General features: G+C 54.6%; 1 protein-coding gene across 1 annotated transcript in view; it reads right to left on the bottom strand.

Moving 5' to 3' along the window:
* The window catches only part of CLPB (caseinolytic mitochondrial matrix peptidase chaperone subunit B), an 85,974-nt gene extending 71,634 nt beyond the window's left edge, over positions 1-14,340 (bottom strand). The window contains exons 1-2 of the mRNA XM_049823274.1: positions 13,711-14,340; positions 9,813-9,864 (exon numbers count right to left, since the gene is read on the bottom strand). Coding sequence (XP_049679231.1) covers positions 9,813-9,864; positions 13,711-14,314 — 656 coding nt within the window. The 5' untranslated portion in view covers positions 14,315-14,340. The remainder of the gene's footprint in view (positions 1-9,812; positions 9,865-13,710) is intronic.
* Positions 14,341-17,453: the final 3,113 nt, after the last annotated feature.

Genomic DNA, 17,453 nt, shown 5'->3' with positions numbered 1-17,453 from the left:
TCCACATTTTAACCAAATAAGATCCAGGACACTCACTCCTACCTCCTAAGAGTTTCTCAGATGTATATAGCCCTATTAGCACCATTTTCAGTGTTTCTCAAATGACAAACTGGTCCTCGGCTGCAGCAGTACCACCAAGACCCAGTCACTAGAAGAATAACGAGCGGGTGCTTTTTCTGTTTGGTGGTATGTTTGTATTTTAAGGATTTCAGAAAAACCTTTTTTTTTTAGGGTTTTAGGGCAGAAAGCTCGTCCGCTTCTCCAGAGAGATGGGGTATTCTGCGTGAACAGATTTTCCTGACAGTGTTTTAACAGCTAGAGAGCCTGCAAGCGAGCAGTGACAGCTCCCAGTCCCAGTCTTCAACGAACGTCCCCTCTCCCTCCAGAGCCTCACCTCCAAGGGCAGCAATGGGGGCCCTTTGCAGAACTCAAGACTTCTCTGGAAACGAGCAGAGGGTCTGGAGCAGCCCAGGGCCTGGCCAGCAGAACATCACCGGCTGCTCTGGAATTTGCCGGAGGAGCCCGGGCAGAGCAGCACCCACTGCTTTGTGCGTATGCCTTATTTTACCTCGAGACAGCAGCTCCCAAAGCTTCAGCACTTTGATCCACCCAAAAGAGAAAAAGAGCCCAAGTCGGCTGCAGCGATGAGCCTTCTCCCCCCGCTGCCCCCGGACAGATGTGCCTCCTATTCACCCCGCTGCCGGGGTTCTGGGTGACTAACTCGGTGACACTGCGCTCACAACCGAGCCCAGAGGGCATGTTTGAGTTTGTGCTCAGTGCTGGGAGCATGCCCAGCGCTCCCTCCTGACAGGTGGAGGAAGAGGAAGCTGGAAACTTGAACTTTTGCAACAACAATAGCTTCTGTTTCTCTCGGCCACTTAAACATTTCCCCCACCCCTTCCCCAATATGTCACTGTTTAACTGCAGGGATGGGGGACACCCTCAGACCTGCTCATCCTCTTGGGACTTGCCCTCCACTTTGCAGAAGAGGAAGGGAAGAAAAACATCCAAACCCAACAATATCTCCGAACATGAAAGCACAATCCCTGTTAGAGGCCAGGGAAAGGATCTGTCCACTCCGGAGAACATGGCACGCTGCTGAAAAGCCTTTGATCTTGCTGCTGTCTTCCCTGTGATAGCTCGCATCTGCTTCTCAACCCCTCATGATTGTCTTGGGGCCAGTAACACACCATGGTGCTTCGTGAAAACACACGAACCCATAAAGCATTGGGCAGGGTCAGTGCAGATGGTTCAAGCAAGGCTCGGGAAGGGAAGGGACAAGGAGAGGAGCAGCATTTTCTCCACAGCTCCCAAGGCAGGCAGGCTGCTCCGAGGACACAGGGGTCCCGGAGAGGACAGTGTCCCTAACCCAGACAGCACAAACAGGGCATGTGGAGAGGCAAGTGGCCAAGAAGAAACTCCCGGAAATAAATTTCCAACATCAAAGGGAAGCTCTTATAAATCTGAATTTCAGAAGGCAAACCAAGCTCCCAGATGAGAGCGGGGTTGTCTGAGGGCACAGAGGGTGGGCGAAAGCACCGCAGGCAAGAACACACACGATGGGAAAGCCAAAGTGGCACAACGCAAACATGAAGAGACTGATACAGACAGGGTGAGATGCTGGTCTCTGCCCCATGCCTACATGGCCTGTGAGATGCTGCAACACTGCAAGTAGATTTTGTTTTTCAAAACAGGCTGAAAGAGGGAGAAAAGGACTGGAATGTACACACCCTGTCTCCTGCTGCTGCCCAGGGAACAGGGGAGGGCAGGAGTTTAGAAGTACTGGCTTCACTACTGGCTAAGGTGTGCTACGGTTGGCATCACCAGGTTTGGGAGGAAGAGAAAATGTAGCCTCACCTGAAGGAGCCTTGATTCATTACTGACTTCACTGCAATACAACAGCTAAGTTGTGCGTTGGAAAAAGACTACACCAACCTGACAGTCTGTCTCTGGCAACGGCCACTGGCAGATAGTTGGGGAAAGAACATGAGTAATCACTGTTTGCAGAGGGATTTGAGGATAATACACTAACTTCTGGCAATCTACAACACACTGGTTTCTGAGCTGGAGGTGACACATGGTTACCTGCTAGGCTTACTCTGCACGAATCTGAATTTGAGTTTCAGACTCCCTAGCACCCACTGAGTTTCACAGTTAAAGTAAGTGCCGCATTAAGGCAGCACTTTGCATTTGTTTTAAACCTGCTGTCTGACATCTCCCTGGGTGCTCCTTGGCTCCCGAGCTGTGAGGGAAGTGGAATAATTGCTCCCGTTCGTCACCATCGCTCGTGGTTGTACAGGCCACTTCCACGCTGGCTGACTGCCCTTCCCAGTGCTGCTGCCGCTTCTCCTCCAAACCCAGAGCTGCTCGGCCATCTCCCTCACATGGAGACTATCCTGCACTCAGCCCCGCTGCTGCCAGAGTGATAAACACCTACATTAACTGGAATTAACCCTGTGACGGTTACCAGATGTATTCCACACATGCAGAAACTACCACACATCCAGCCATGCCAGATAAGTTGGTCTCTGCTTCCAGAGAGAGGGATTTTGGCACAGTAAAAGGTTTAAAGCTGTTTTGGAAAGACGCATGAGTTCTTCTGTCTCTTGTGGCTGGCTGGCTGGCCACCAACTGCAAAGAGATTGGTCTTATGACTCAGTGTGCAAACACCATCAGTCCTGGAAGGACAAAATACAACAAGCAGCATGAAAAAAGGTCACTACAGAGGAAGTGTTAAAGCAAAATGCTCCTGCAAAACCAGTGAGAAACTGAGCAGCAACAACAGAAGCTACCACTATTTCCCATCTTTCCTCTTCAGTCCTTGCTGCCCTGTTTGGGAAACCTGTGCTGCAGTGCTGCCTGGTAAAGGCTGTCCCGTTTCAGTTTTTCCCAATACGGGAAAGCACAGTGCACACAAGTCTCCTCCAATATTTCATAACCAAGATGAAGAAATCTGGGCTGTTGTATCTGCTCCAAGTCCCCAAGGCCACGTGCCAAATCAAACTCAATAACCAGTCAAAAACTTCCACTGAAACAAAGTACTGTGTAATTTGGTCCACATGTTAGGAGAAAAGATTAAAGGGGTCGCTTACAGGAAAAAGATCTGTTTATCCTAAAAAACCCAGGTGTCCATTAACTCAGATATATACTAACAAATACAGGCCCGGTAAGTGTAAACAGACAGTATAATATAAAAAATAATGGAAATAAATGTAATTATAAATAATCTTCCAATCCTGTCTCTAACCCTCCCTCACTGATACTACTGAAGATGTTTCACAGCTGTTTGGGACAGAAGATAAGGTACACGTCTGGCTGGTGGCCAGAGGCAGTCATGCTTCGGTAGCCGTTGACATAACTCCTACATTTACCCTACAAAGCATTCAGGTGTCCCTCGAGCATAAGGCCACATGCACGATATTCACAGTACTGCTAATTATTCTGAGACAGGAAGTGCTCTGACAGGTACCGGACGGGATATTGCCTCCCGTAAAGGCCCACACCCTCCCCACGGTTCCTCCCCATGATCTGATGGTTTCCCAGCTGCAGGCATGACTTTCTGCTCAGACAGTGGCATGGGCAGCACAACCCCACATGAACTGCCAGTTTGTGCTTGGTGGGGGCAGAAACGGGGCTGCCAGGTCAGGAGAGAAAAGCCACCAACGGGACTGAGCTCCAGGAAACTCTGATGCATATGGCTCATGTTCAGCTCCGATTTGGGCTCGTTTCAGACAAGGGACTTTCAAAACTCCATTCCAGGACTGAGGAGGGTGTTGTTCCAAGTTGGTAACCAACGCCTGATTCACTACAGAGGGGTTTTTTGCCCAGTCTGTGATTTTACATGCAGTTTCTGAATTCTTTAACAAACCCTTGAAATGGGAAGCAAACAGAAGGTGCTGCTGAACCCCTAGTCCACCCCCTGAGCTGGAGAGAACTGATAAGGAGACAAGTGCAATGTCCAGGAGCACAATGTTTTACCCAGAAACAGACGTGTCTTCACAGATCTACTGTGGTACTGGCAGCTTATCTCAGCTCCTCCTAGCCATTTAAACATAAAAAGATACAAAAGGCATAAAAGACAAGAACAAAAAATTGCTCTGGTCTAGCTGAGAGGACTGTCCAGATCCTGCCATGTCACATGTGCCCCAGAGCAGAAAGGGCTTGCAGCTTTCTAGACGAGCAACCTTGTTTTCCAGCACATCTGACCACCGTGCCAGGTATAGATTAGAAGGCAAATCACCACCATGACTACACAGTTCAGCCAGTGCAGCAACTAACACAGCCCTGGATCCTTCAGCTCAGTCTTCTGCAGCTGACCACAGCCTCAGGTTTAATCTTTCCCCACTAGCAGGCCAACACAGCACGACAGTGTATGCCCTGGGCCAGACGTATTTTCATGGTGGGGAAAGAAGCCTGGCCCTGCCACCACACACCCTGTGTATGCCATACGCACCAGAGTACATCCCACATCAGCGTTTCTGCTACTGATCTGAATTAGAACTATGTGGGGACTGAACATCCCTGGAGCGCCATGCTGGTGGGCAGCAAAACTCTCTGTGACAGCAAGGGGAGATGTTGTGCTCTCAGAGGACTGTAAGCAGGGGATAACAAGGCTGGTAACAGACCGGGACCACCCTTCTCCCAACTGGGCAGAGCAGGGTGTTCTTGCCATTGGGATCAGGACCATTTATCAGGTGTAACCCTGTCATGGCCAGCAGCCGAGGCTGGGCCAAATCCCATCTTGCTGCAGAAGGGATCTCTTGCTCGACGAGCTTTGCTGCCTACAAAACAAGGGAGAAGCGACAGACACAGTCTGGCAGCAGGCAGTGCAATGATGAGTCAGAAACAACAAGATGAGCTATTCTCAGCTGCTTGACCAAAAGGGAGAGATCACCATTTGGGGCAATCAAGATTGACTTAGCTGTTTCTGCAACCCTCCACCTAAAAATCAGCCTGGAGAGAGCAAAACCAGCTGCAGGAGCTGAAACAGAGCTTCCTGCCCCAGCACCATGTCTGGCTGGATCCCTCCGAGAGCAGGAGAGCGCCTGGTCATCTCCACATCTCATTAACATGCAGATTTGGGTTGCTGCCTGCTGTTGTGAATGAGCCTGATAACAGCCAACTGACATACGCACCGTGTTTCCATGAGTCACAGTCGTACAGTGCTTATGAGAATACTGTTCCATCATATTTATCTGGCAAGGAAACTCCGCTGTAAGCCTGCGCTTTTGTGGGTGGCTTATTAAGAAACAAAGCTGGAACACAGAGAATCAATATAAATACTGAATATAAACACAAGGGGGACTGAGGCAGTAATTCTTTATGGCTTTGCTTCTTGCTTTCCCTCCAAATGCATGGAACAACTGAGGTTGAGGGAAATTAAACTATCCACATTAATTAGGTGTTATCTTCTGTACTGCCTAACAGCATGAAGGGCTTGAAGGGAATAGCTTGAAGGTTTGCCACACATTCCCAAAAGGAATGGTCTCAGAAGTTAACAAGTTCCTTGATCTCGATCAAGATTTCGGCCTGGTTTCTTGCATTTAACAAGCAGGTAAAGATGAGAAAACCTGTCTAGGAGCTAAGAGGAGACAGAGAAGAGGAGAGCCTACGGCTCAGGGGCTGGATCCAACCTTTAGACACGCGATCCTTCCTGCAGCAAAACTAACGTGTGTGTTAATGTGAGGTCTGCCTGGTCTGTTTGAAAGGCCTGTTCATCCTTAACCAAGGAAAAAGTTGCTGGTCAGAATAACACGAAATTCCCCTGAACAAAAGCCTCCCATTCATTTCTGGTATTCATAACCTTAGTCTTTCCAAGCCCAATTGAGAAATTTCCAGTTACCAGCTGAATTAACACTCATTATGTCTCATCACTTTCCCTGTCTAGCAGCAAAAAAGGACCCAGAGAAAGCCTTTCAGAGTAAGGTGCTCTGTACGCTGTTTGTGAGTAGAGCTTGGCTGGCCTGTGTAAGTATCCTCGCCCAAACTCAGAGAGATGCTAGTGCAGAGGCACAGCTGCTAACCAGCCCGAGGCAAATTCATGTGCTGCCCAAGTGCCCCTGACACAAACCCTCCTTTCAGTCCCTTCGGCCCAATTTTCACCTGTGCCTGTGCTTGAGTTCCCAGACAGAAGATCTGGACAGGCATAGGACAGCTTGGCTTCCAAGATCAAATGCTTTCAATTTTGTATAACTGTATCACTTATTTTCTGACTCCATTCACATCCTGACGGCTGGAACAAAGCAGCGTGTTTGCCTGCAGCTTCGTGAAATGTGAGCTCTTTATTACAGCATAATCTGAGTAGTGTCATCCACTTCCTTACGCACGTGGAAGCACTTGTACAGCAGCACCCTGCTATCTGTCGCTTCTCCGTATATTGTTTAGGAGTTCTGTAGCTGCCTGATGTCGTGCTCCTCTAACCATTGCCACTACCCCATCTTCTGACCTTCCTAGTCAACTGATGCGATTGACTTTAATTTGAGGAATATGATGATGAGATGTAAATACTCAGAAAGAGGCAGTGAGAAGACCCGCACTGGAAGATTTACGCTTGACGATGGGGAGGCTGAGGTATTCTGGAAGGGTGACCTGCTCTGAAGAGCCAGACTCCAAAAAGCCAGCATCTTCTCTGGTTGATGATTCTGATGCTACTGCTCCTGCCCCTCCATCTTTCACATCAAGCACCCTGTTCCTGTGTATTTAAGGTATATTTCTGAAGCCCCCACATAAAATCCCTCCTTACAGTAATTCCTACAGGAAAAATTGCTTCACTCTTCATTGCACCAGGTCATCATCACACTTTTCAGGAACACAACCTCAAAACAGGCAGCAGGTTATGGACACACACGCCAGGGCCTCTACACCTCCTGTTCTTTGACTATCATTCATTTTAGGAAACAGATACTGGTTATCCCTGCTGGCATTCAAATCCTCTATGGGGATTTTCCACAAGGATGACAGCCTTGACTCCATCATCCTACAGGTGGCTGTTAGGGTGATGGAGGCACTCTCTTCCAAGAGAGAACACACAACTCTTTTGGGATAAGGGATGCAGTTATCCTAAAAGCTCTTCAGTTCTTTGCTTATAGCACAGCCTCTGCTCCAGACTGCCTTGGAGCCTCCCTCTACCCTGTTTTCCCGCTGCAGTTAAGCACAACTATGACTTAACTCATGGTTTCAAAATTATCTTCTTTGCACCTCACACCACCTTCTCTCACAGGTCCATTTTCTACACTTCAGACCAAAAGGCTACATTTCCTAGTCATTGTGTTACAATGTTTTAATGTGTAAAGGGCCAGGACAAGCCATCAGCTGAACAAGGCGCTTGAAAAAGGCCAGCTCCCCAGTTTGCACAGCAAGTGAAAACAAGTCCCCAGCAGCAGATGAAGAGAGCGTGTAGCAGAGGACATGGTCTGAAGAATTATAAACATCTGGCTGCTTCTTCTAATAGTCTTTGAGCCAAGAGGCTGGAGAACTGAACAACATCAGCAACTGCTCCGCAACACGAGCAGCAACATGTCTCTGCTCAGCTTTCCTGGCACGGCCTAATGAGACAGGTTGCTGAACAGCAGAGAACATGTGTCTTGAATCGCTCTGTGAAGCCCGAGCAAGACGGCGTGCAGGAGTTCAGCCCTATCGCACCACCAGCTTTTCACTGCCTTTAAGTTATTATACCAAGACACTAGGCCATGGGAGAGAGTTTAAATGAGTCTAAAGCTGTATTAGAAAACTCTATCACACCAGCCTCACCTCCCCTAACTCACCACCAGCGAGTTGTGTGGATCAGAGGGGAGAGCAGGCAGGGGACAGCACTGTCCGCAGAGGGGAGGACGAGTCACCAACAGTGTTACGTGGACGGCGCTGCCCTCTCCCGGGTGCAGCCCACACTGCACAGCTCAATGTCAGACTCCTGCCCCGCTAAGACTGAATTGGGGCTTTACCCCTTGCAGGTGGCAAGAGCAAGAGCCCTGTCTCCTCTGTCAGCTCTGCAGCAGCCTTGGGGTTCCTGGGCTGTGGAAGCTTGTTGTAAAGCAGAGGCCGAAGCTGCCTGCAGCAGGGAGAGAGTCAGTAGTTTTCACAGTCCTCTGCCCATGCCCGGCAGCAAAGGCACGTGCCAGGCACAGGTAGGCAGGGAGCTCCAAACACAGGGGTGCTGCAGGGGGAAGGCAGCTTCCCAGGGAGCGGGACTGGAAGAGCACAGAAACAAAGGGAGAGGCCGTGGGTGTGCAGCACAGCTGGACTGTGTACAGCTGCCAGCCCTTCCCTAATCAGGGGGAGCACAGAGCATCCCTCTCACTGCTCTGCCTGACCAGGCTCACAAATCACCCAGACATCCCTAAGCAGCAGTTTCCTGCAATTACAAACAGCAGAACACATGTGCCAATTAGCTGCATGCTAATATCCTCTTCAGTCCTTGATCTAGGCCAGATCTCAGCCCCGGGGTGCAGCAGAGTCAGGCTGCTTCCTCTTGAGATCCTGGAGACTGGAAGGAGCATCCCCTGGCTGCAGGCCAGGAGGGCTCTCCTCCCCTGCCGCAGGAGGACACAAGGACAGCAGTTGGCAGCACCGAGTTCCCTGGATGCCTGCACTGGGTGGGAGATCTCAGCCAAAGAGAAACATCAGGTGTGGTGAACACAGAAGAGCAGCAATGTCCGCTCCTGTCCTGTGCAAGCTGCCAGGCTACTAAAAAAAATAAAAATATCTTAATTCTGTACTGGTTGAGGGTGACACTTGGGGCATGGGAGACCTCATCACCACTGGGTTACTGAGAGAGAGCAGGCAGGATGGCCAAGCTCTGCTGGACAAGCAGCTCTGCCTGGTTCTCAGACACTTCTCTTCACCCTGCGTTTTCAGGACATTTGTTTCCCCCACACAGCTCCACACTGAGTCCCTGGCACTCGCTGCAGATGAGGTCAGTGCTGGCCTGCCAGCAGACATATTTCGTTAATGCAGCGCTGCTGCTCACAAACCATCCTGGGAACCACTTGAGCCAATCCACGTCCCTCCCAAGAGCTACAGCCACAGGAGGATTTGGTGGGCAGAGAGCAAACATGCCTCTCAGGGTCTGATCACAAGTTGGGCCTGAGAAACGCGCTCATTCGTTAACACCCCAGGAAATCTAACACTGCTAGACGAGCTCCCCAATGATGCCATGGCGCAACCCCAACAGAGGCAGGCAAGGCCAACGGCAACAAGAGCGCTGGAGGCCCATTGCCTGTGGGACAGGAGCATATGGACAGCTCGACTCCCCAACAGGCACGTGCTTGGCCACCCAACCAGCCACTTGACTGACAGGTTGGCTTGGACAGCACAGGCAGACCCGAGCTCTCTCCTGTGCTCCTTGTGGGACACAAGCCCCTGTGCGGGCTGGAGAGCTGCTGGCTCTGGCTGAGGAGCCCACAAGGGTTGCTCTTTCACAGACAGACCCCCAACAAACAAGGCTCTGTGGCTTCTGGCCTGGAGGGGTACATCCGCACCACGCTGCACTGCATGGCCTCACGCTTTGTCCTCTCCCAGCACAGGGATCTGTGATCCACCTTCCACTTCACAGGTAACTGCGCTCACCATCCCTTCTGACCCACTCAGGATCCGAGACAGCGAGGTGAACACCCCAAAGGCTCTGGAAGCAGCCAGTCCTCGCTGCTCTATCCCAGGAGCTCTGCCTTGGGATGCCTACCCACACATGAACAAGTGCCGAGTCACAGCGAGTAACGAGGATGAGCCCACCCCTTCGCCAAGTGCTGACAGAGCTTTCCTGCCTTCCCACCCCCTCAGCAGTGCTGTTCTCTCATACCTCTGTAAAGCCTGCTCACCTGTTGACTTCTGAAACGTTGTTGATCCTTGCAGCTTCCAGCAGAGCATCTTCTGAAAGCAGAAAAAGATGGGAAAGTGAGTTAGCAGTGAAACACACACACATAAAAACGTGGAGGTGGCACAGGCCACTGCAGCAGAGAAGGCAGGGCCTGTGCTTACAGCTCTTATCAAACACCACAGGTTAGGAAGGATCTATTTCTGTGAGCAGGTCACTCCAAAATCCCTTGCTTGCTGACTTCCCACAGCCTCCCTGCAAGCCCTGGTGCTAGGCTCTGGGGAAGGCAGGACTGAACAGCAGTTCTCAAAAGGCAGTCACAAGCAGACACATGGCAACCTGTGTGCAAGCTGAATCCCTGGCCTGGCTGCACAAGTCCCTTCCTCGCCTCTCCTAGCCCAAATGCGGATGTTCAGCCAGCTGAAACAGCAGCTCCCCACATGCCGCATCATAACATAAGAGATCCCCCGGGCAGCACCTCAGCAGACGCAGCCAGGGATGTAAATTGCTCCTCCCTGGGAGACCAGCCTCTCCCAGCCTGCCAGAGATCACCCATGTCTGCAGGAAACTACCTCAGCTCACAACTGTGGGCGCTGCCAGTCTCTGGCTTGGAAGGTGCCATGGGATGGGCCCAGCAAAAGGCTGGAGCAGAGGGGAAAGGTCCTGCTTGGCCACCTGGGGCTGAGGGCAAGGCAGCAGCGGCTCCAGCAAGGAACCAACTGCATCAACAACTGGAGAAACAAAGACTTCTCCTGTGTTTGCAAAGCAAACCCCACAAATGGTGGGCTCTGAGCTGCAGCAGGCATTATGGGGCAGCTGGCACTGTCAGCCCAGACAGGCACTGTCATCAGCCAGAGGTTTCCAGACATCACAGCAAGGCCAGCGAGTTCCTACTGCAGGCTCAGAATGACATCTTCTGGCTAGAGGGGGTAAGGACAGCACCCCAGCTCTGACTCAGAGATGCACAGAGCTGCTGGAGCAGGACTTGTTCAAAAACAGTGCAGCCAGCACAGCTGCACCAGGGTATTTGGGAAGCTGGGACAATTCTCCCCAATTCTTACCAGCCTTCAGGTGCTTCCTGCTCTCTTCCCAACATTTTCTGCCTCCTTTCCCTTCTCCAAGTCATTTGTGCCTGTGGCTCAGTCTTCTGCCTTGCATTGTCAACCTGCCTTCCTAGAGAGCAGCCCCAGCAGACAGGGCTCTGTCCTGCACACCCCATGCCCTGGTCCTGGAGTGAGGGTCCCTCTCTCCTGAGAGAACATACAGCCACAAATGGACAGAGGCAACAATTACAGTTCAGCCCAGCAGCCAGCTTTCTGCAGAGGTTCAAGCTGCACCACAAACCTCAACGTTTCCTCTGCTGCCCTGAAAGTAACGGCAGTCAGTGTGCTGCAAGGAGCTATTTTGGCTGTCATCAGTGCATCCAAACTAAGAGCTTTCGAGCACAAATTGCTTGTGGTGTTATTAGGAAAGCCAAGATCAGTGGGCACTAGGGGTTTACCTGGGCAGTATGCTGTCTCAAGGACAATTCACCAGGCTGAGCATGTCAGAGGGGAGCAGTGGGTGCGTTTATGTGTCCCCCCTGCTCTGGGGTGATGATGGCTGCTTGCTGGCCTGGATACCACAGCAGAGCACTCAGGAGCAGCATGGAGCACTCAGGCCTGCCCAAGACACGGGTTAAAATCCAGGCAGTTGGGGCCAAACAACCTTTGATGTCTGAGTGACTGAGCGTTCAGCCACTGCAACCTGGACTTCAGCCCAGCACAGTGTCCTCCTCCCAGTCACAGAATCACAGAACAGTTTGGGTTGGAAGGAACCTTTCAAGGTCATCTAGTCCAACCCCCCTGCCATCTTCAACCAGATCAAGGTGCTCAGAGCCCAGTCCAACCCGGCCTTGAATGTGTCCAGGGATAGGGGCACTGACCACCTCTCTGGGCAACCTGGGCCAGTGTTTCACCACCCTCAGCATAAAACATTTCTTCCTTATATCTAGTCTGAATCTGCCCTCTTTTAGTTTAAAACAATTACCCCTTGTCCTATCACTACAGGCCCTACTAAAAAGCCTGTCCCCATCTTTCTTATAAGCCACCTTTAAGTACTGGAAGGCTGCTATAAGGTCTCCCTGGTGCCTTCTCTTCTCCAGGCTGAACAACCCCAACTCTCTCAGACTTTCCTCACAGCAGAGGTGTTCCAGCCGTCTGATCATTTTTGTGGCCTCCTCCCTCTGGATTGACTCCAACAGGTCCCTGTCTCTCCTGTGCTGAGGACACCAGGGCTGCACGCAATACCTAGTAAAAAACAACATGGGGCTTTCCCAAACCCACCCACAAAGAAGAGTGAGGGGAAAGCTCTCCAACACGTGGCCTGGCTCAGTGAGCTCTGCAGGGACCCTTGAGCTCTCTGGCCCTGACCTTCTGCAACCGTGTCCCTGCATCCCTGCCCTCTCCGGGAAAGCGTCTCGCCTGCTTGCTTCCCGCACTCTCCCCGCCTCCCTGGCTGCAGGGTTTGGGGCACTCATGGCTCTGTCCCCTCTGCCCGCAGCCAAAGCCACGTGGCTTCCTGGCTCTAAACACTAACCAGTCCACAAACCGGCTCCTGCAACAAAGCCAGACCTTGGTCTCACAGACCTTTCCTAAGCACTAATTACACAAGACTCTCTATAATGATGGTGAAACCTCCTGGGTAACCAACCCAGCAGCCCAGCGCAGCAGTTGGCACGTTACTCACAGGGAAACCAACCTCTGACGTGCCTGAAACTACTGAGTAAACTGTCCTGCTCTGAAGTCACAGCCCCCCCTGCCCCAGGCCTCTGTCACAGCAGCGGATGAGCTCACTGCCCACAGGCCCAAGCCCGTGAGCAGTGAGCGCTGGTTCATGACGAAGGGACCGCAGTGAAGGCCCCCCTTGTGCACACACCATCTCTTCTGGAGCTAGGACCGGCTGGAGCTGGATCCTGACCTTGCTCAGCTGAAGGTCTGAAGGTTGATGCCCTGTGTGCCCAGCAAGAGCAGCAAAGATGTCTCTGCTCCACCACCACCTTGACCAGTAACACCAACGAGGCCGCTCCATCTCCTCTCCTGCAGCAGGAAAGGGGGTGGCAACAACCTGGGGCAGAGAGGCCAAGCATAGGACTGCACCCCAAATACTCCCAAACGCAAAACGCTGCATGAGTGCTGAGAATGGGACTTGCTGTGGCGCAAACCTACAGTTATGCATCAACCTAGAAGCATGCAACTTGCCCCAAGAGATCGCTAGGACTATCCTGCGTACTTTAGCTCAGACAGACGTCAGCCTTCCTAGATCCAAAGCTAATGCTGGGGCAACAAGGGCTTGTGGCCACCCACCAACTGCTTATTTCCCACAGCGGGGCGGACATAAGCCACTCTGTGAGAAACCTTGGGCTTATCAGGGTAGTAACTCAATCCCTTCCCGACTCCAAAACCTTTGTACTTGCCCAAAATATCCTACGTTCAAAGCAGAGCACTGGGGACAGCCAGCCCTGTGGAGACCATGCACCCCGACAGTTCAAACCCTCCCCTGCCAGCCTTGTCACCCACGGGGTCTTGGAGCCGGGTCCTTTCCCAACACACATCACAAAACCGTCCACAGAGATGGGCTGGGGTGCAGCCGACAAGAGCGCTGGCTATTCTATCTTGGTGGCAAGCATGCAGATCATTATCTTCACAATACAGAGGAGCTTGGGTATCTGTCACAGACCAGCACGCCTCTGGGCTAGGGATCAAGGACAACACTTTCCCTGGAGGGTTTCCCAGGCCAGCGCCAGCAAGCAGGCTCCATCTCCAAGGAGGGACCCCCACACCCCCCTCCCTGAGGGGCACAAGCTCCTCTGCTCCGCATCAAGCCCTCTCCCACCCTGGGGCCGGCAAAGCGGCGATAGTCACCCTTGGACAGGTGGTCCCTGATGTAGCAGTACGCCAGTGCAGCGACGAGGGCAGGCACCGCAGCTCCTGGGGGGCAGCTCCCACCTCCGCTCCGACTCCCGCCGGGGTCTCCTCCGTGTCGACAGCACCGCTCAGCACCCGAGGGCCACAGCACCGGCTCTCCAAGGGACATCGCCAGGCCCGACCGCCCCAGCACAGGGCAGCCTGCTCCAGCCAGGCCGGTGGTGCTCGGCCTGGGGGTCCGCAGCAGGGCCAGGCTTGGGATCTGCAGCCCCGGGCCCTCCGCCGTGGGGCCCCCCTTTGGGCCTGGCCCCATATCTATGGGGGTGTCCCCCGGGCCTGGCCCCGTTACCGGGGGTCTCTCCCCCGGGCCCCGCTGTCGCCCCCCCCAGGCCGCGGCCCGCCATGACAGCCTCGCGCTGGGCGTCAGCGTGGTTTCGCGGCGGCCCCTGGCGGCCGAAGGCGGGAACAACCGCGGCCCACCGGTCCCGGTTCCCTCAGCCGCTACCGGAAACCCGCAAGCAACCCGTGAAGGCCACGACCGCCTCCGGAGGAGCCGCGCCAGACCCGGCGGCGGCGGGCGGGACGTCAGGGAGGCCAGCATCGTCCCCACGCTCCGCCGCTGGTACCTTCCCCCACACCCCCCCCCCCCGGCGCTGCCGCTGAAGACCGGCAAATCAAGATGGCGGCCGCCGGCTGCCCGGCGAGAGCAGGGCGTCGGCGCGGGGTCGCGCGCAAAGCCTGCTGGGAGTTGTAGTCCTGGCCGCTCCCTGACCCCGCGCAGTCTACAACAGGTTGGACTACAACTCCCAGGGGGTGCCGCGGCCAGGTCCTCCCGCGCGGGGTATGCCGGGAAAACGGCGGAGGTATTTTGGGGGGGTGGGTAGTGCCTCGAAGGGAACCGGGTTCAAGACCCGGCTGGGTGGGGAGCAGCCGGCTCTGTCCCACCTCACGCCGCAGTCGAGGACCGACCGGCGGGACAGCCAGCACCCTGGTTCTGCCCGTCCCTGCCCGGAGCCCCCCAGGCAGCGTGCGGGAAGGGAGCGGAGCGGGGGTCACCGTAGGGTGGGAGCGGCCCGGAGAGGCGGCCCCGCACCCCGGGCCCCTGGGAGAGCTCCCCCCACGCTGCTCTGCGCAGCCGGCCGAGCCAGCCCTGCGTGGGGTGTGAAGGGGTCCCGCCAGGCCTGCCCCAGCGTGTGTGCGCACGTGTGTGCAACCTGTGTGTGCACACCCGCGTCTGAGCGCACCTGCGTGTGCGTGCGAGGTGCGTGAGCGCACCTGCGTGTGCGTGTGCGCGTGTCTGTGTGCGAGGTGCGTGAGCGCACCTGTGTGCACGCGCGTGTGTGTCTGCGTGTGTGCGGGAGTGCACGTGTATGTGGATGCACACGAACTGTGTGCGTGCATGCACGCGCGTGAATCGCGTGCGTGCATGCACGTACGTGCCTGTGTGTGTGCCTGCCTGTCTGTCTGAGTGCACATGCGTGTGTGCGTGTGTGCACGAATGCGTGTGTGTGCACGTGTGCGTGTCCTGGCAGGAGGCACCAAGCACTGGCGGTGCAGCCCCACGGACATCCCACCCCTGTGGCACCAGCGGCTCCATCCCCACTGCCGGCCTGATGCTGGTTTAATTACCCGTGCGTGGCCAGGGCTTTGCTTTCTCACTGACACGAGGGACCCAGGGATGGATCCAGCAAACACCTCTGCTCCTCTCCGCCCTTGGACGCCTCTGTTCCCCCAAAAGGCATCAAGAAGCCTCAAAAAGCCCCCCAGACCCCTCAGCTGCTCGCCGGCAGCGGTCCAGGGCCGTCCCCACCATCCCCGGAGCCACTACACAAAACAGTACGTCACTGCCCTGCGTGAGAAAAGCTTCTTGGTAGATGATAAAAACGCGTATAACTGGGTGCTTAAGAGAAGGAAAACATAAAATTGCGTATTTAAGGGACAAGATGAAAGGCAAGCGGCACGTGGGGTTTCACTGGGAGAAGGGCTCGCCGCAAAGGCAAAAGAAATGGTCGCTTAAATTATCGTGCACTGGTCGGGAATGCTTTTTGCTCAACCCTCGTATATCTGGCAGCTAAAGGAGCGCGAAGACGGCAGGCAGGCTGTTAGCAGGCTGCGTCTCCTGTTTCTCTCCTCCAAGTCCATCAATATTTCAGAACCGGAGGAATTCGCCCCGTCTCTCACATGCACTTACAGCTCCAGAAGGAATACAGGCGTTTCTGCTCCGTTAGTTGGTGAAGAAAACGATATTAAACCATGCCACATGCAGAGGAAGCTGCAGCTGCCCACAGCCCTTTTCCACACCGGGATTTGCTGGGGGGCTGCAGCCGCCAGCACTCCCCGCTTCTTCGTTATTCCAGCAGCCACTTGCACGGTTTGACATTATGCGCCGTCACTTCAGTGCTTTAATGGGCTCTAACGAGCTTGGTGCCTGACACGGCTTCTGGGTGTTTAAACTGGGTTGCTAATAAGTTGCATTTTAGCAAGCAAAATAAAAGTTGATGAAAAAAAATCAGGTTTATTGAGAAGAATTGGGTTTATTGCATGCATTATTAAATATCTGCTTTCTGCCCACCAGCCCCCGGAGAAGAGCTGAATGTGGGGCTCACGCTGGGCGCTGCTGGGACCACGAGGAAGCACCAAGCCATGCCAAGCTATGCCAAGCCGTGCCGACCCATGCCAAGCCGTGCCAGAAAGCTCTGGGAAGATCGTGGGAGCTCGCCGGTGATCGCAGCAGTTCAGCCTCCTGCAGTAAACCCATTTTCTTTGACTCGGCGATGAGCCTTTGTAACCCAGTATTTGCATCTCCCCACCGGCTCCCGGCGGCCGCCCCCCCCCATCCGCAGCCCTCGGTGGAGCCTGGCAGCGTGGGCCACGTTTGCACAGCTAATTTAGCTGTGCACTCTGCTAATTATAGCCTGTCAGGGGGATGCAGATTGGAGGAGCAGGGTTAAGGCTGGCCCTGGTGCGAGCTCAGCACCGTGCAGCCTGGCCGTGCCGTGATCTCTCCCGAGAGCTGCCGGGGTGCCCGAGGAGATGGCGGGGTGAAAGGACGGGGTTTGGGGAGAGCACGGGGCAAATGGAAACGAGATGGAAATGGCCCTGGAGCGGAGGAGAGGAAGCTGGTCCCCTCGGTCCCTGTTCCCAGCACCGGGTACTGGGAGCAGCCAGAAATTGGCATTTCTGCCCCAAGTGCGGGGCTTCAGCTGGGCTGCGAGTTGTGTCACAGGAGCTGTCAGCGCTGCAGGCAGCCCAGTTCTGCAGCCCAGCTCCCCCAGTTCCCCAGCCAGCTCCCCCAGTTCCCCAGCCCAGCTCCCTCAGCCTAGTTCCCCCAGTTCCCCCAGCTCCCCCAGCCCAGCTCCCCCAGTTCCCCAGCCAGCTCCCCCAGTTCCCCAGCCCAGCTCCCTCAGCCTAGTTCCCCCAGTTCCCCCAGCTCCCCCAGCCCAGCTCCCCCAGTTCCCCAGCCCAGCTCCCTCAGCCCAGTTCCCCCAGTTCCCCAGCCCAGCTCCCCCAGCTCCCCAGCCCAGTTCCCCCAGCTCCCCCAGCCCAGCTCCGGCAGGCAGCTGGCCCCCTCGCACCGTGCCCCGCACGCAGGCAGGATTTCTAGGCCTGCAGATGACGTCTGTCCTATTTTCGGCTCGGGTTCTGCACACCGCGGTGTGCACGGCAGGCCCTGTCTGGGGACGTGGGTGTTCCTGCTCCCCAGTGAGAGCTGGAATTGCCCGGCGGGGGGGGGACGGACG

The sequence above is a fragment of the Accipiter gentilis genome, chromosome 19, assembly GCF_929443795.1.
Source record: "Accipiter gentilis chromosome 19, bAccGen1.1, whole genome shotgun sequence".
Lineage (NCBI taxonomy): Eukaryota > Metazoa > Chordata > Aves > Accipitriformes > Accipitridae > Astur > Astur gentilis.
Note: the sequence above shows the minus strand (reverse complement) of the source record. Positions and strands in the feature narration are given on the sequence as shown.